General features: G+C 39.2%; 1 protein-coding gene across 1 annotated transcript; it reads right to left on the bottom strand.

Moving 5' to 3' along the window:
* Window positions 1–363: 363 nt before the first annotated feature.
* On the bottom strand, window positions 364–19,051 carry CAT (catalase). Its single transcript, NM_001031215.2, is given in 13 exon segments — window positions 364–2,626; window positions 3,051–3,137; window positions 3,737–3,844; window positions 4,443–4,573; window positions 5,535–5,673; window positions 6,405–6,557; window positions 7,090–7,281; window positions 8,259–8,384; window positions 9,228–9,332; window positions 9,994–10,124; window positions 11,525–11,635; window positions 12,762–12,933; window positions 18,847–19,051. Coding segments are annotated over 13 exon segments (1,587 nt in total). The 5' UTR covers window positions 18,913–19,051; the 3' UTR covers window positions 364–2,560.
* Window positions 19,052–19,698: the final 647 nt, after the last annotated feature.

The raw sequence follows: 19,698 nt of genomic DNA, 5'->3' as shown, positions 1-19,698 counted from the left end.
CCCCTTTCACAGGGTACACAGTCTCAGGCACTGCTGTACCACAGATCCAAGCAGCATTCTCTTTTCAGAAGGCTTTAGAAATTAAAGAGAAGGTTCCAAACAGGTAATTTGTCATATCAATACTGAATAGAACTTACTTGTTGGCACCCTCACATGAATTTGAAGTGTCAGAGTCTAAAGCCTTCGTTTGCTTATACAGTCTTCATGAGAGCTTGTGCAGTCCAAGTAACTTGTGTTCTGAAATCGTGTAGAAGCTGTTGAAGTTCTGGGGAATTTATATCTATCTCCAAAAAAATTAACAAATTCATGCTTCCATTTAAATTACATCAATTGAATATATACTCACAAAAAAGGCAACATGTAGCTGAGAAATTTTCAATTGTTTTATTTCAGAAATAAAAGAAAGGCAACATAATCTGTTTAGCAGAGATCACAAATTACAGACTAAGTCTCGCTTACTCTTTCCCAAGACTCATCAGGATTCTCTGTGCCAGCAAGAAAAATTCCTACCCACTTATACAGCTCTTTTATTTCCCACCAGCCTGATCATGCAATTATCCAGACAAATCCCAGGATAAAACAGACCGTCATTTAATACCATTTTACATTATCACACAGATGTTTTTTCACAGTAGGTTAGTATGTAAATGAGTTGGAGTAGCCTTCTACAACCTTTCTTGTACTTTATCTTTTTTTTTTTTAATCTATCTCTATCACTTTTCATAAAGCTAATTCGTGCTTGAAATCCAAATCAAGAAGTACATCTATTCAAAATACAATTCAAGGTAGGTCCTCAAATGCACCAGCTGTTGAAACCGGTATAGTGTTTGCTTAAAAGGTAGTAGCTGGGCTCTGAAATCTTTCATCATCATTCATGCTTCTTCCAATCCAACTGCTAGTGAAGCAATATTAGTAGGCAGACAAGGATATATTTCAAATCGAGGGCGATGCTGTGTAGTTAAGACTGGTTACATATACACACTGATCTTTCTCTTTGGTAAGGGAAGAGGGAAAGTAACAGGCAGAATTATTAATACTTGCTGGAATTATAGATGCATGGCAAATTGCCTGTTGAGCATGGTTAGAAAACATTTTTACTTTATTAGGAATAGTTTCAATGTGTAATGGGTATGACAAACTTTTATTCTAAATTCCAGCCAGCAGTTTGAACACCAGTTACCCCATAACTGGGTGATACTTTCAAGTTAATTAAGAAGAAAATACTTGTTGGGATTTTGGCCTCTATAAAAAAGTAGCTTAAGTCGTGGCTTCGTTGTATGAACATACTTTGAAACATTCAGGCACAGACTGTACTTTCTTAGGCCAACACCAGACAGATTCAGGTACAATAAAACCAGAAATCCCATAGTTATCATAAAACTTAAGAGCTCAGTATACAGTTAAAATATAAACACTTTCATTATGTCTCAGTTCATAAGATACTATTAAAGATCATACTTCAAAACTGTAGATAAAGTTATCAATATGCTAAAGAAACTCCTTTGAACAATCAGAAAAAAGAACACTTCTCAATCCAAATGGTTTCAATTTCTTTTTGCACTGATAAATTAAATTGCAAACAGTGCACAACATTCCAATATGTCTAAAATCAGATTTTATCCCTTTTATCCCTATATAGAAGCATGCACATTCATACAAACATACCATTTCAATTAGACTTGAATTCTGAAAACCAGCTGTGGTTTAAGCAACAGATAGTAACATCAGATTACAGCAGTGAAATAACTTCAGGAGCTATTGGGAATAGTTTAAGGCATCTAAGCTTGTAAGCCAATGTATGAGGAGGTTAGTATTCCACACATTTGGAAAAAAAAATCAATGTTTTCCAATTTGAATTCTTGTAAATGAGAAAAAACATTTTTCACCCCCTACAGAAATAACTGCCCTCACCATCTCCCTTAGATTAGTTATCTCTGACACTGCATTTGTAAGTAGAGATTTGTTACCTTCAATGTGTGTTCGGAATGAAAATTACATATATATACTATTCAGCCTCATTTTTGAGGACAGGAACTAGAAATAACCAATATTTTACCAGAACTACTGCATAGGTATTATTTTAATTCAGGAAGACGAAACAGAAATCCAAAAGGAAGCACCTACAAATACATACACGTAACTACTTTACTAGAAATACTAATATCAGCTTTTTAAACATGAACAAGTTTTATCCTTAGGGATAATCACAGTATCGTTACATAAGTCTTATTGTGCAATTTAGCCAGAGAAATTTTTAAATTTAAAAAAATGGAATAAAACATTAATTTATGTTTCCTCTTAGAAATGAAAACTTTTTAATTAGTTTCCTTGAAAACACCATGTTTTTAGCAAGCAGTAAAGCACTAGTGTTGAAAGGCACTAGGATTGTTAGCTTGTGTTACTTACTGTTTCCAGTACAGATACAGGCACTTGAAAGCTTAATAAATCAAGCCTGTAAAAAATTTGTGAGGAATTCTGCTACATTCAATATCATTTTTCAACAGTTTGTCCTGCAGTTGTATGGACGCAAAATTCACATGGTAATTCTCTGTAGCACACTTTACAAGTTGGATCTCTCTTTGGCAGACACACGAGAAGTGGCTTGCGTGTATGTCCTAATTACATCCTAAAAAGTGATACAAGAGAAATATTCAGAGCAAGTTCCATTAAGGCAGTCAGAGAAACTGCAGAAAAAAAAGTACAATTGAACAACAAATTCTTTGTAGTCAGAAAAGTCCCGTTAAAGTGTTTCCTACCACTACAGAAGATAGATAATCATTTGGTATAAAGAATCAACCTGGGCACCTTGCAAAGCATTTATGCTTATTTTCCAAACCTTTGAAAAGCAATTAACTACATTAAATTTAATGTTGATTAGCCAGTAATTTTGTTTTAGACTGATGTTCCCTCATTTTGTAATTCCACATGCACTGACTTCTCCCATTTAAAATCAAATGGGAGTTAAAGTAGATTCTTCATTCTGGTAAATATATGAACAAAAGCAAAATATTTCATTCAGCAAAATACAGCAACAGAAGTCATTAGCACACCTTTTTCCCAGCTTCAGCATTGTATTTGTCCAGCAGTGCCTGAATACGCGCGCCATAGTCAGGATGAACATCAGTGAAGTTTTTCACCTAAATAGGAAGACAACATAAAATGCAATAACTTTATTTCTCCATTTGAGGCATTCTTTGACAATCCCCTACTGTCATTACAGAACACAATACTCTGTGTTCTATAATCAGTATATGGAAGGAAGAATAGAGGGATGAAAATACTTTTTCAAAATTAACAGTTCGATTCTCAACAACCAGAAAGGAGCAACAAACACAACGAATCATTGTTTCTATAAGGATATAAAAAAGGCCTTTCCTGAATTTAAACAAAATTCCACTAGGAAAAAGCTCTAGACCCTCCCTGACACTCACCATCTCTCCCTTAACTAGAGGAAAATGTTACATTGGCAGTCACCTGACTTTTGAAGTGTCAAGGTAAACATAACATCCTTCTAATTTTTCTCATTAGGAGTAAATGCTTCTATCATATTCTACATTATTTATACATATTCACACACTAAAATGTTCTGCATTTGCAATTCCTGTATAAAAAAGTCTGCTCATTATCTAGAAGCAGAATTCCTCTCTATAGACACAGTGCTATTTTGATGAAGTTGCTAGACTGCCTGGAAGACTGCAGAAAAAAAGCAAAGACTGAAAGCAAATAGACTACTTACAGCTCTCTTCTGAATGAAAAGTTGAGCGTCTTTCAGATGATCAGCGATATTCTTACACAGCCTTTGGCGTTCATCCTCTTTCAACACTTTGAGATAGAAGTCTCGCACCTTGCGATTAGAAAAGAAATTATTTTCAGATTTCCAAAAGCAAGTCATTCCACCAGCAGCAGCCCGTTATTTAGGATTCATTATTATCAGAGAAATAATAGCTATCTCTAGTAAGGCAACATTTAAATTCAACTCCATAGGCAACCAATTTTTGCTATTTCTTTACTTCCCCCCAGCAAATCTGCTAACAATCCCTTTCATTTCTATCTTAAAATCACTGATGCTTACCTAGTTAACGAGAACAAGTACGTACTGTTGCACCCCAAATTAAGGAACCAGAGCTCATAACATTACATGCATATTCTAGTTTTAGTATCTGCATAGACCAGTTGCAGGAAAACTGAAAACTAAATATGAGTGCTCAGAATATGATGTCAGAGGTCTGAGAGCTCACTAATAGTCCTGTCAGCAAGAATTCAGTTACTAATCATTATTAAGCTGTACAGAGATCTTTATAAATGTTATGAGTGCTTAATTTCAAGTTAGCCCAAACGCATCAAAGATATTCGTGTTTGATTGATCCTTATTAGCATCATTTATACAGCCTATATACTCATCTTCTGTAATAAGCAGTATGAAGACCCTTTATGCATCATACCTGAGACACATTATCTTCATTTGCACTACTGAAACGCTGCACATCTCCTGAAACGGACATGCGGCTCTCCTTCAGAACAGGCTGATCTTCTGGGCCTGTAAAGCTATTTGGATAATAGTTCGGGGCGCCACCTGAAGAGGGAACACAAAAAATTTAAGAAAAATAAATAAATAGAAATAATCTAGAAGCCAATTACCCAATTTTGATTCACCTCATTGAAAACAGTTGCTCCTGTTGATAACCATATATAGATATTCTTCCAGCCAGCATTTAAAAAGCACTTAGTACAAGAAGAATTTACACAGATCTCAGGATAAAAAAAACTGTTTTGTTTGCAAAATAAAGAGACCTGGCCACTTCCTCTACACCATTGCTCAGAGTTATAATGAAGTCATGGGAGCCATTCAAAATTTTAGCCCAAAGGCAACGAAAACATACTTCCACCTGCTCATTTGAAATCTTGTTGAAATCGAACCTTACACAGTTTATTTTAAACACAATGAACTTACAAAGCTTCTTAAAAGCAGGAGCTGCTTTCAAGTTCCTGTTTTCCAAATACTTCCACTTCCTCCTTCGTGAAGTTTTATTCATAGCCCAGAGGAATACAAGGTTTTGGCATGAAACGTAGCTCAAGTACATACTTGCTTACGTTTAGATACAAGTCAGCCAAAAGTGGGCAAACACTGACAGAACGTATCATGCAACAGAGGTGAATTTAAAATTCTAGTCTTGGGATTTACATTCCTGCCTTGCAGTTTCTTGGAAACTGGGGGGGAAATGCAGATAGAGACTTCTTAAAAGATTTAGGCTCTAATTTTTAGAGCAGATTTTTGCCTACAAGTACAAACAAAGAAACAGTAAATTAACTTGTGAAACTGTTTCTCAGACATATTTAATGTTAAATAATCAGTATTTTAGAACTTTTCAGTTCACACTGTTTCAACGAGTTTGTCCCTAGAAGTCTTTAAATGAACAAATTGAGGACGTTAATGAATTCTTTTGACTGGCCATGCTCTCCTGCAAATCCCCTTTCTGTAGAAAAAGCTGCAGTACCCTCAAAAATAGTATATTTTAAAGGATTTCTATTAATACCTTGGTTGTCAGACACACACATTGGCCCGTCCCTCTGATAATTGGCCACGCGAGCCCTGTAGGGGCAATTCACAGGAATTTGCAGATAGTTTGGTCCCAGACGATGTCTATGCGTGTCAGGATACGCAAAGAGACGACCCTAAAACATGCATCACAAACATTAATAAAGCTCTTTTAGCAAGTAGCAGTTAAGCGGTGTATCCCAATTAAAATCATTATACACTCAACAGTAAAAAACAGAAGACTGTTTCCTTCGCGTATTTATATATTCCTGACATCACTTAAAGTGCAGGCACAAAGTGACACAGGCACAAGCTGACTTCACAAAAATACCTGTGAAGAACAGCACATACAGTTGTATTTACACAACTTGGCATTCCCTACCAATTATCAGCAAGATTTGTTTCAGAATACTAACCCTATCCTGACACAGGAGAAGGGTTACATGTCTAGAACTGAAAAATACCACGACAGTGTTAAATATCAAAGAATAATATCAGTATTTTCCTACTTGTAAACAATTTTTATGTTTAAATTTAAATTTAAGATTAGCTCTACCTGTATTTCAGAGCATTTGAAGTTCACTTCCCACACTCAAGAGACCTTAATTCTAAAACATTCTATAAGTCATAAGTAAGCAAGCATTGCTTCTAAGGTCTCATACAGTTCTTGTCAGACCAATAGATTTTGTAGCAACAAGTTTTTGCAGATGCCCTTGAAGTTTTGGATTTTCTATTCCTTTAGTTGTCTCCATTCTCTTAATATTTAAACACTAGATAAGCATATCAACAAACTGTGATTATTTAAAGACAAAAAAAATAAAAATCAGCTGCATTTCACCCAAGGGGTACTACACGAACAGTAGATTACCTGCAGCATCTTGTCAGGGCTAGGTTCAATACCAGGTGGCATGTTGCTAGGGTCATACGCCATCTGTTCTACCTCCGTAAAGTAATTGACAGGATTCCTGTTCAAGACAATCTTGCCCACTGGAATGAGAGGGTAGTCACCATGTGGCCAAATCTATATGACAAAATGCATACATTAAAATCAACATGATAAGTATTACGCGGCTTAAATAACAAAACAGGAAAATGCTGCTTAATAAAGTCTCAACTGAGAAAGAACACATTTTTGAAGTAATTTCTACTTTTTGAGGGATGTCTTAGTCTTTTGAAATTCATATCAAGCATTCGTGCAAAGCATTTCATCATGGCATAATCCCAGCACTTGATTAGTTAAATGAAATACCCACAGGCACTTGAAGAGATGCCTAGGAATGCAGTATTGTATGTGGAACTGGTAGCATGATTGTTTTCTGCTACTAAAAAAATGCAACTAGATAAACTAGCCTTTCTTTTGTCATGCTGCAGTTTCAAGGACAGAAGTATTTAGATGTTTGGGGGGGGCAATATTAATGAAAAAATATAAGTTTATATTACCAGCTTCCAAAGTGCCATTCTTTGCAACAGCAACTGAAACTCTGACATAAAACAAGACCAACATCAAGACCACACAGTGCAACTGTTTCAGCAAGGAAGAGCAACAGAGATACCTTAGTCAAATCAAAAGGATTAAATGGGAACCTCTCTGCTTCTTCAAAAGTCATAACTTGAATGTAGAAAGACCAGGAAGGATAGTTTCCATTGGCTATGGCATTGTAAAGATCACGAATTCCATAATCAGGATCAGTAGAAGCCAGTCTTGCTGCTTCTTCAACAGAAAGATTTTTGATGCCCTGATCGGTCTAAAAGCAACAAAAGCAGTAGAACCAGGTATTACACGCAGAAATTAAGAAAAATAAGCAATAACAACAACATGTTTTAACAAGACTCAAGAACTAAGAGCGTGACTGTCCCAGTCTACAGTAATATCAGTTTCGGTAACAATACACTCAACAGCTGGCTTCCAGATGAAAACGAGTTATCTTATAAAACAGAAGTAAATGTAATGCTATACCACATAAAAACAAACATGAAAATACGATCTCTACAGCACATAAAGTGAAGATATTTCTCCTTTCCCCTCACAGGATGGAGGGCTCCTTTACTGTCCCATCATCTTGTCTCTTCCCACAAACCACGTGCCAAAATAAACTGATAGAAGGGTAGCAGCCCTCAATACTGAAAGTCCAAGATTCAAATAGAATCCATCTTTTTAGATATTCTTTTGAAATTTCTTTTCTTCCCCTTCAATTTCTCTGGCATCTTCAACATGAGCTATAATGTCATTTTAATAAGCTTCTAACAACTCTAAGACTAATAGCTGCTATGCAATCCCTCTTAATTTAGAATAATGGTTTCTCAAGCCTTGCTTCAAGGGTAAGCATCCAGGCTCCACTAGCTGATGTTTAACAAGTTAAGCAGCTCCACTGTCTTTAAAACTGAAGGAAAGTTGTTTGCAAGTGAGATGTGCTACTGAGTTATTTCCTGACAAAAGTAGGAAAGTTCTGTGATCTTCAGCCACAGGGCTCTCAGGAAGAAGATTATATTCTTTGACTTCACATACATTGATGTAGTAGTTTTAAGGAACATCCTCTATATACATTAAATGCACACAACTGATTTGAAAACACGCACGCACAATATATGTTGAGTATAGGCACTAAGTAATTCTCTTCTGAATTAAAGTAGATGTTAAACAGAGCATTCAGACAACCTTTAAGTTGATTTTTTAAGTCAGTACAAATTCTGCTTCCAATAGATAAGTGGATAAAAAGCACACCTTAACGTGGAACTTGCAGTAAACAGCTCCCCCACTAGCATTAACAAGTTTAAAAGTATGAGATCCATATCCATTCATATGGCGAAATCCATCAGGAATACCACGATCACTGTACAGGAAAGACACCTAAAGAGAAGAATCCAACAATATTAGCTCATTCATCAGCTCAATTAAACAACCACTTGAGACTAAGGTCACTTACGACATGATATGCATCACTGTTAATATTTAATGTTAAAAATGATATCAGCATTCGAGAAATTTAAGTTTCTAAGACTTAGTAAACTAAGACTGCTTAGGTTTTGCACCTGCAAAAGGATGTGAAGCATTACGCCCACTTTAATATTTAAAGGAAAAACACGTGAACCTAGTAATAATGTTATGATTTTTCTCTATGAGCACAGAGCAGGAAAGCAGAGATATTTAAATACAAATAAGACTTTCCATAAAATAAAGAAAATCTGAAAATTTAAGTCCTGAATAACTAACCCCTCAGCGTCTTCAGGCAATAAACATACCACCAAAGTTATTCAGAATGCTGCTTTTCTTCAGGTTTACAAGCAGAAACAATACTTATTGTATCTCTATTTCCAGTTACTACTGCTTGGGAAACTTCTCTATGAATCTGTCTCATTTTAGAAAACATAACCGCATTTCAATTTTCTTTAGCTTTTCATAAGCTAACATTAATATACAGTTTGTTGTTAATCAGCTCTCCCATGGCTTTAGTATTAAGGAAACACACAAACTTCCTTCCCATCTCTATGTAAAATATGATCAGAAAAATGGGAGAAACACAGTTTTTCCATAGTCTTTAAAAGAAAAAAGACAAAACTAGAAGAAAGTACTCATAGCCTTAGGAGGTATCAAAGCTATTATAGACCTTTGAACTCTACTGTGCTATGTAGACAAAACAGTTCCAGTTAAAAACATGCTGCTGTAACATGAAATTCAAGAAGAGAAACTTACTTGATGTAAAGACTCAGGGCGAAGACTCAAGAAGTCCCATACCATATCTGGATCCTTCAAATGAGTCTGAGGGTTCCTCTTCTGGCTATGGATGAAGGATGGAAACTAATTTGTCCAGGGAGGAAAGGGAAGAGAGAAAAATAAGTTTCATTTCATATCCTCAAATACATGGGATATAATAAGCAAAACCTTGTACAAAACAAGATTAACAGTTGTATTCAGTACATTTTTAGCTATGAAAGGAACAAAACACTGGAAGATTAGAAAGCCTTAAGAAAAATCTTCTATTATCATTTACTTCCTGCAACCAAATTTGTTACCCTAATTTTACTGATTTGACTATGAAAGCAAAATTCTTTTTACCATTAGGATTAACAGGATGTTCAAAGACAGAAAACACTTTCAACTTCTGTCCAATAAGATGAGAGGCAAATGCTCTTAAATTTGCATATAAACACTAGTGAAGCTGATCAAACTGGAAGTTTCAAGTCACTATGTATTTACTTGCTGGCTGTTATCCTGTAGCATGTACACTACCAACTAACCAGACACGTGTGCTATTAAAGTAATCAAGTATTAGCTTTTAATTTTTTTTTTAATTATTTTTTAAGTATCACCTTTTCAAGTCAAAACCAGTTGGAACACCTAATGGATAGAATTTAAAAGCATGTCAGAACAACTTTTGCTTCTCAGTAAAGCAAGAACAAGGTATGAAAAAACTTCTGGTCTCTTCCAGAAAATACCATCATCTTCAGTGCTTACTCACCAACATTGCATCCCGAATAAAGAAGATAGGAGTATTATTTCCCACAAGATCCCAGTTACCTTCTTCTGTATAGAATTTCATTGCAAAGCCTCGAGGGTCACGAACTGTATCAGCAGACCCAGATTCTCCAGCTTGAAGAAACACAAACATATAGAAGTGTTATAATGAGAAACCAGAGTATAAACTATGAAACTTGAGAATACGCTGTAAGATCCTAAGGGAATGGGTTTTGTTGTTGTTTGTTTCTAATTAAAATCTGTCACATTTCAAGAATGTTATGCATATTTGCAATAATACTTCAGGTATTTCAGCCACGTCAGACACTCCCTGAAAGTACATTACTTCATGTGCATCAAATCCCAGTGTGAAAGCTCTCGCTTGGAGAACAGCAACTTAAGTAGTGCATCCAATGAAAATGCAACTTCCTACAGAAGAGTTGCAACGCTTAATTAACCCCTTGCTTTATCCAAAGTAATCTTTTTAGCAGGTGAATTTATACCACAGCAGAAGTGTCCTCCACCATATGTCAGCAAGCGTTCTGGAGGCATTCAGCACCTATTGATGTTAGCCATCACCAAGAAATAACTAGGACACCCATCATCTCTTGTAAAAATGATTCTGTCTGCTACAAAATAGCTCGGAAGAAACATGCTCAAAGACAGCAGGGAAACAAAAGGTAACACTGCAACTCCCCACTTTAGCACTATCTACTTATCAAGCACAGCTACATGCCTTTTCTCTCCAACAGAACCTTCCAGAGAAAGGTCAGAAAGCCAAAAACCACAGGTCCTTGACATTTTGAAATATATATATTTTTTGCCTTTTCCTTCCCTCCACTTTTCCAGTGCTACTTCCAGAACTAAACATTCATTAGAATTTATTTTAAATATAGATATTACTAGACTAGTAATACACACCTTTCAAAAGATCATTTTTCTATCAGGTATACTGTACTGCTTTATAATGCATACTTAACATAGCCAATTCATGCACTCACTTCCTTCGCAAAAGAAACAAGATAGTTTACAATACCTATTTTTCCTACTTGCCTAAAATACAGTTAGCAGCATTCCTCTCCAGAGCATTCCTACAGCATAAGAGATTTCAGGTGTTCAAATTTAAAGAGTAAAACTGAAGTTTTCAAGTGTTGACCGTGATCCCTCCAGAAACAAAGCCTTCCATCAGAACCAAAAATAATACAGACTACGCTTTCTTTCACATTCCAGTGGAAAGAGTATCCACAGTGGGATGGTGCCACAAGGCACAGAACCAGTTCACTATTGTTTAAGGTCTTAAAAATTAAATGAAATTCACGGAGGAGGAATTCAGTACCAAAACATTTTAAATATCTTAAGGACAACATAAGTGCTCTGCAACTCAAACACCGATATCAGTGTTAACTATGGGATATGCAGTTATATAAATATATCAGTTAACACTGATACCATGATATACATATATATATGTATATATAGATAGATAGGTAGATAGATAGATATCTATATATAGATACACAATTTTAGAGCCTTACCAACAGTGGAGAACCGTATAGCAATTGGAGTTCTTTTTCCAATGTGTTCAAACACTTTCGCCTTGCAGTACTTGGTAATATCATGAGTCACTTCAAAATAGCCAAAGGCACCTGAAGAAATATAATTTCAAAACATCAGATCTACATGATTTCCTTCCACTCACAGCACATATTATTCAATTATGGTTAAACACACAACATTAAGTAAAAAAACACCATGAAAATACACTGGTTTAAATCTATGCACTAAACCACCAATTTGTTTGTACAGATTAAAATTTACAACACAGAGAATCCAGTATTTGCACTGTGCTCCCCCAGCCCCCTCTTAACAAACTGCTAACAGTTCCCGGCAGCAATACAGATCTCACTTCTACTCTACAGAACAATAAACAGTAACTCTTTGGGTGCTCTTCTGCCAAGATTTTATACATTTACCTCAGAGGAAGATAAGTATTTCTTTGATCTCGGTAAATGTTGCAGAATCAATGGTCCATCTTTAAACAAGACAAAGCAACACACTTCTCCCCACCCTACAAAGAGGATCTTTTTTACAGATTTCTATTACAATAAGATTCAGTCCCATATTTTATTGTTTTAGAGCAACATGCAACAGAAACCAGCGGTGATAGTTCTACATGTCTTTTTTCTAGTTTAAGTATTAAGGATCATCTTTCTTTGGCAGACAGATACATCAGGTATTAAAGAGTGAAGTTTTTAATCAAAAACCACAGAAACAAATATTAAAACACAGATGATTAAGACATCTTTTCAGAGAAGAGGGGTAGTATAAAGCAACAGACAGATGGCGCAGAGTACAGTGAATAGTACAGTATTTAAAATAAATCAAAGGGCTATAATTACGTTTCTGTATTGTTTAATACAGTGCTTTAAATTTCAGCTTTGACCCTTGGCATAACGAGTGGTATAAATTTAAATCAAGAACTGCAGATTTATAGCACATTAACTGTTTATTATAATTGAATTATTACAGGTATTTTTCGTGGTTGGTTGGGTTTGTGGTTTCTTGTTTGTTTTTAAATTTCATATGCTTGATCCATTTACTTTTGGATCAAAGACCTACACATAGTTTTTCTAAACCAGGCCTTACCTGCTGCTTTTACTGTTAATTAAATGACAGATTATAATATCATTCAATCCACTGTACTGATATGCCAACTCAAAAGCTTCTTAAAACCTGATTCCACAGGGAGAAAAATGCATTTATAAAACATACCTGCTCCTTTCGCATGCACAACTCTTTCAGGAATCCTCTCTCTGTCAAAATGAGCCATCTCATCAGTGAAAACAACATCTTGAACAAGAAGAGGTCCACGTGGCCCAACTGTCATAATATTCAGCTTATCTCCTATTGGGTTGCCAGCACCAGTGGTCAAGGCATCTGGCTTCTGAAAGGAAGAAAATCACTATCGTCAACACTAGAAATTAAAAGCCCTCTATCTAAACCACATAATGCATGTATCTGTTTAACTGTTGTGTCACAGGACACACAAAAATACATGTATCATAGTTTCAGCTGAGATAGCTTTCTTCATAGGGGCTTATAGGATGCCATGGTCTGGATTTTTGAGGAAAGCAGTGGTGATAGCAGGTTGATGTTTCAGTTGTTGTACAGCAGTGCTTACACAGAGCAGGTATTTTTTTAAAAACAAACAAACTTCTCAGGCTGCTCTGCTAGCAGGCTGGGGTGCACAAGGAGCAGGGAAGGGACCCAGAAGCACAGCTGATCCAGACTGACCAATGAGACATCTCATACCACACAGCACTATGCTCTGCAATATAAGCCACGGTAAAAGTGGAAGTGAAGCCATTTGTCCTCCCAGAGAACCATTACACACAATGAGCTCTGCTTTCCTAAAGCAGCTGAACATCCACAAGCCAATAGGAAATAGCAAATGAATTCCTTGTTTTGTTTTGCTCTGCTCACATGCGTGGCTTTTGCCTTACCTAGCAAACCGACAACACACAAGTTCTCTTTTTCAGTTTCCTCTCCCATCCCAGCCAGGGAGAGCAAACAAGTGGCTCTGTGGTGCAGAGCTGCCCACTTGTGACATACCATAACGCCATCCTTTTGGCCATCCGAAGTGGAGCATAAAGGGTTCAAGATGATGACAGATTTGATAGGAGTGGGGACTGCACTAGAACCACATGTATAGATGCTTCAGCTGTTTAGCTGCTAACAGGGCTTACTTGACATACTGCATGGTAGGAGTTTGGTGCTTGTTAGCGGCTGCATTTGCTTCTGCCATTTGCTCTACTCCTTATCAGCTTGTTTTGCTGTGCCTATGAACATTCTGATAATGGCTACAGCTGTTATCTGGGCTGGACAGGCTGGGACTCCAGACCGAACTCTAGTCAGAGGGATTGTGCCCTGCAGGTGAGCCCACATGAGAGTATGTACAACCCAAAGCACCTGTGGCCATGGGGAAGTCTACGCCACAGCAGATACACCTTGCAGTGTCTGTGGATAAGACCATGCAAAAGTACCTCAAAGCATCTGTGGATAAGAACACAACACAGCAGGTTTGTCGGAAGCGATCTCTGAAGGGACTGAGGCTCACTGAGAAGGCCACACCACAGCAGGTACACCCCAGAGTGACTGTGGATAAGTCAATGCCACAGGATGTATGCTCCTGAAGAGGCTACACCCTGTTGATAAGCTCACACCAGAAGAGGCAGACCTCAAAGCATCTACGGTTACAGATAAGTCTACAACATAGCAGACAGACATCTGAGGGGACTGCAGCTCATGGTAAGGCCAGGTTGAAGCAGGTAGAACTCCAAGGGACTACAGTCAACAGGCAAACCCAGGCTTGAGCAAAAGCAAGGAGAACAGCTCATTACATGTTAAACAGTATATACTGGTTTGGAAGGACCAAAACTGGAAACTGTAACAGACACAGCTTTAAACTGTTGTAATCTATGGGTTGAGTTGTGTGTTACAGTTAAGTACAACAGCAGGAATCACTCAAACCAGAGGACTACCCTAAGTAGTTCAAGTGCAACAGTGACCCAAGCGGAGCTCCCATTGGCACACAGCAACTTCACACAACAGCAGCCCCTCCTATCCTCAGAGCTCCTGTAACAGACAGAAGGTAAGTCACAGACATTCCACAGTAGTGGTCCACAGACCAAAGGAATGGTATCTTTGTATCACCAAAGGGCGGTCATTAATGAGGCTGCATTAGAAAAAGTGTGGGACTTGAGCACGGTATGGAAGAAGGGGTGGTTATGTCATGGTTTTGACTGGGACAGAATTTATTTTCTTTGTAGATATTCACATGATACCAATATTTGGATTTTTTTTAATGAAAACGGTTACGACAGCACACCCACATTTCAGTTGTTGCAGAGCTATGCTTGCACAGAGCCATAGACTTTCCTCCTTCTCACGTTGCCCTGACAGCAGGAGCTGGGGAGACACAGCTAGGACAGTTGACCCACACTGACCAAAAGCATGTCACACACCATCTGCTTGCCAAAGGGAAGCTAAGGAATGAACTCCTTGTTCTGCTTTGCTTGCACATGCAGCTTCTGCTTTACCCAGCAGTCTGTCTTCATGCCAACCCATGAGCTCTTGCACTTTTACCTTTCCAATTCTCTCCCCCAAATCACCTGCAGAGGGAACAAGTGGCTGCATGGTGCTGAGCTGCCTGCCAGGGTTAAGCCACAACTACATGCAAGAAAGTTGCCTAAGATTCTGGAAATACTTACAGAAATCATAGGGGTGTAAATATCAACAGCACTATACCTAAGGCCACTCAAGAACGGGAGTTAAAACCATATACAATGACAGAATGTTTTCTATGATTCAGAAGTATTTATTACGCCTTCACCTTTCTTCAAGTAAAATATGCTGAGATGATTTTAAAATGTAAGTTTCGTTTTGACCCTTCTGCTGCTCCCCTGACTGGAGGGGATACGGGAGAAGAAGCATGAAAGAGAGTAACTACTGAAAAGCAATAAGGGAAAAAAAAAGGGAAAGTGATGTCAGTACAGGAATGAAGTCACAAGGAAACATCTGTAGTCACAGTAAAGACTGGAAGGTACTCGTGAATGCCTTTACTAGTCTGGAAGAGCTTTGCTAATAACCTAAGCAAGAACAAATCCAAGAAACGACCATCCTAGACTCATAAGCCACTGAAGGACTAGGACTACCAGAAGCACTGCTGTCAACATATGTCCCGTCAAAAAGACAAGAAATCAGAACTTTCTGCCTCTTTAAATAAATTACCTGAAATAGACCACATTTCTCCTCGTTCCCCCCTTCCTTCCATACCATTCTTGCAGCCCACTCCAAAGCACTGCTTGTTTGTACAGTAGGAGTGACCCCATACCAGGTGAGAAAAAACAGCCACTCCGAGATAACTTCAGGGAACATCTGCTGGAATTCTACAGCACTATTCAGTCTATACTTCCACTTTCCTGAATACATACATATAAACTCTTTTCTACCGGTGTGTATATCTGCACTATGTATTAATATGCTACTCTAAAGGTGACAGGGTGCTGCATAAAACACAGCAAGAAAAGGAACATTAAGCCAAAGGAATAGATGCTTTAATTAAAACATTATCACTGGTTTGTCAAGGGAAAAATGGAAGAGAAGAAACTGTTCTCAATATTATTTCTACTGATTCTATGTCACATACTTATATTTTGCTCAGTTATAAATCAAATAAAGGGATTTTACTGCTCACTTTGAGAAGCCACCTGGTCAGAATGCATAGGAAGTTCTCCCATCCTGAATTATTCTAAAGGTTTAGTTTCTTAACATGATATCCTAATATGCAGACCCCATACAATTTAGCACCCCTAAAAGTATGCAGGATAAAGCATAATTATGCAGTTTATAATTTGAGGAGATAGTTTAAGTTGTCATCACAGCTGAATTTTTGTAATTACAATTTTGATGCACTAAAGTAAGTAGGACACTACCATATTCAAGGAACTTTAGGAAAAATTCACACATCCATTCCAGTCATTCAGCCTCGTATATGTAAAATACTCTGCTTCAAGATATTCACCTTGCACAAGTTAGTGCAATTTGATTTTTTGGCTCATTATCCTGAGCCATTTTCCATACTAGGGTATGGAAGCTTCAAGCAGCCCATTCAGAAGTCCCTTCAAAGCCTCTGCTTTGAAAAGCCCTTTCTTCAAACATGGGTTGAATGACTATCTGTAGTCTGCAGATATAACTATAAGAAGCTCACACATCTTGACGTTTTTAAATGAACTTTTTGGTCAAGAAAACTTTAGTTTGCATAGGGAAAACTTTTCTTCCCCCCTTTGGAAACCCAACTACCTGCACTGCTTTTTCTTTGATTTTCACTCATTTTGTCAACTGAAAATTTCACATTTCTCAAAGCTAAAAACAGCCAGTCAGTTTCCCTAAGTCATCATTTTTTTTTTCATATTGAAGACTACAAAACTCATTTAAGATAGGAAAAGTTGGTAATGTGATAAAAAGAAATCCATCCCAACAAGTTTCACTCAGTCCATCGAGGCACAGAGAAGTCATGCTGACATAAGAGCCCTGCTTATCCTTTCTAAAATGTATACAAATTCTAAGCTCAGCAGTAGGACTATAACCCATACACCTACAATCTTCTGCTCTACAATGCCCTTGCAAGACCCTGGTAATGGTCATTAAGGATATACACGTGATGGCTCTTTTCCCAGCCTTAAGAAGTTTTTGGTTCATCTATGGTTTTATAATACCTTCAGAACGATTACCTGAAAAGGAAAAAACTGTACGTCAGTTGGAAGCTACATATGCAGTAAAATACAAAAGGTTTGTAGAGATAACCTGTCCATTTGAAAAGGGACTGTACTATTTCTTTATCTATTACTTCCACGATGCAAACTTAAGACCACTAGAAACAGCTAGAAACACATCTTTTTGAAAGAAATCATATAAAAAAAAAACCTTAAGATTTCTGTGACTGTAAGGTCCTTTTGTGTAGGCAAACTTTCGGAGAGGTTCTTTCCAATATTGACACTAGAAGTACAAACACTTCCAACTGGCAGGATACATATAGTCACTTTAGTTTCAGGATAATGGTATGCAAGGCACACAAAACAACTTCCATCCCTGCGACAGGAGAGAAGCAAAACCACATCAGTTTTAAGAGAACTCTCAGACTACTTTTGGAGTTGAGTTTGTTTGACGCCTGTGCTTTCAAATGGTTGGGAGCTGCACACAGTCAAAGCTTTAAAAGATAAACACACAGATACGAAGACGCTGTCACAGAAAGAAGAGAAACAAAGCCAGGAGGATTTTAGTCACAGCTGTTGTAAACACCATACATCAAAGTGCATTCTCCCAGGCCTTACTGATACTTTGCACCTTACATATGTCACTTTAGAATTCTAATAAGTCACCCCTACTTTCTCTCTTGAGGTCTCATGACTCTTTATGCAACACAGGCTCCGTGTTACCTCCCAGTCTTCACATTAACCTTGGCCTATATTTAAATGCTGTTTCATTACAGAAAAGCTGGCACTAATACAAATGGCATTAGCTGCAGTACACGAAAATACTATAAAACATGGTGGAATATGATGAAGCCACAACCGATGGTCGGAACATTGCCTACACAAAGCACCGTTTAGAGCAGGAAAAAGCCGAGGGATAACTATGAGCAGTGGGAACTATGGCAGCCACCCATGCTTAGTAAGGCTGCCATTCTATTCAATCAGCAGAAGGAGCGTTTAATGCCATATACATATTTCTGGCAGCAGATACCGAGCAGCAAACTGGCACAGGGGTTGGCTGAAAAGGAATGGCAGCCAACTGGTGCAGCACTTACTCCCATAGCCGAGCACTCTGGCACACACTCCGCCTTTGGAAGGCAGCGTCCCCTATTGTTGTTTACATGATTTCAACCCACCCCTCACCCCAATCCAACCCGGTAAACACGTCGCCACACACCGCTGAGTGTTCCTCGCGGTCTATGTCATCCTCTAATTCTATTTTCACCGAGTTCTATCGCTCTTGATAACAGGACACCCGATCCCAGCCAGCCCACCGCGGAAACAGCGGCCCCCAGCCCATGGCCGGGCACGGACCAGCCCCAGCCCTGCCCAGCACAGGCGGCCAAGGCTAAGCAGCGAGGTGCCTGTGCCAGCAGCACCACAACCCAGCTGGCAGCCGTCCCTCCTGGCCGAGGGCCCCTCGCCCTCACAGTGCCCCGCGCACAGCGGCTCGCGGGCCGGCTGGCAGCTCTCCGCCCGGGGCGAACAGCCCGAGAGCCGCGCTCCGCCGCACCGCTCGCTCCCGTCGTAGACCCCGGAGGTACCTGAGAGCCTCGCTGGCTTTGCCACCGCTTCAGCTGCTCCGAGGCGACGTCCCGTCCGTCAGCCATTTTGCAAGCTTAGGAGACCCCCAAGCAGGAAGAGCGCTGCAGAGCGAGAGAAGCACGCGCAGGGCGGGCTGCTGAGACCAGACTCGCTACCGCCAACGTCGGAAAGACAACCCCACCGAACCCCGCTGCGCCAGCGAGTAGCGGGAGCGACCGCGCCCACGGCACCTACCCCGGCGCTGCGCCCACCCCCTCGCCGCCCCGACCAATAGCCCCGCGTCCAGCGGGCAGCGCGAGCTCTGAATGGCTGAGAGGAACGTCAGTCGAGGGAGAGGGACCCCCACCCCGCCCCCCGGGTGAGGCGCTGGGAGAGGCCTTCGGCGCTGCGCGCGGACGCCGGCGGCGCCCTGCCACTCAGCCTGGGGGCGGCGGGGGTCACGTGCCTCCTCCCCGTGGGCTGCGAAGTGCTGCCTCGTTCCTTAGAGCTGGCGCTAATTGGCTGCGCGTAGCTACGGTTTTATTACGCGTTTTTAATCTCGAGGTCCCCCAGCTCTGTAGTCACCGTCCCTGGAGGTGTTAAGGAAAAGGCAGATGCGGTACTGCGGGTCATAATTTAGAGCAGTCACAGGCATGGGCTGACTGTTGGGCTACATGATCTTAGCGGTCCATCCACCCTCGATGATTCTGTGATCCTATGAAGTGGGGAAGATGCTTTTCTGCAAGGTTACTTTTACTTCGTAACGGGCATAAAAAGTAGCCTCACTCATCGTTTCAATCAGAAATCTCTCTATCAGGCAGATGGTTATTTAAGGCCCCCAATTACAGGTCTGGATACTCCTAAGGGATTAT

This window comes from Gallus gallus, chromosome 5, assembly GCF_016699485.2.
Source record: "Gallus gallus isolate bGalGal1 chromosome 5, bGalGal1.mat.broiler.GRCg7b, whole genome shotgun sequence".
In the NCBI taxonomy this organism is placed as follows: domain Eukaryota; kingdom Metazoa; phylum Chordata; class Aves; order Galliformes; family Phasianidae; genus Gallus; species Gallus gallus.
Note: the sequence above shows the minus strand (reverse complement) of the source record. Positions and strands in the feature narration are given on the sequence as shown.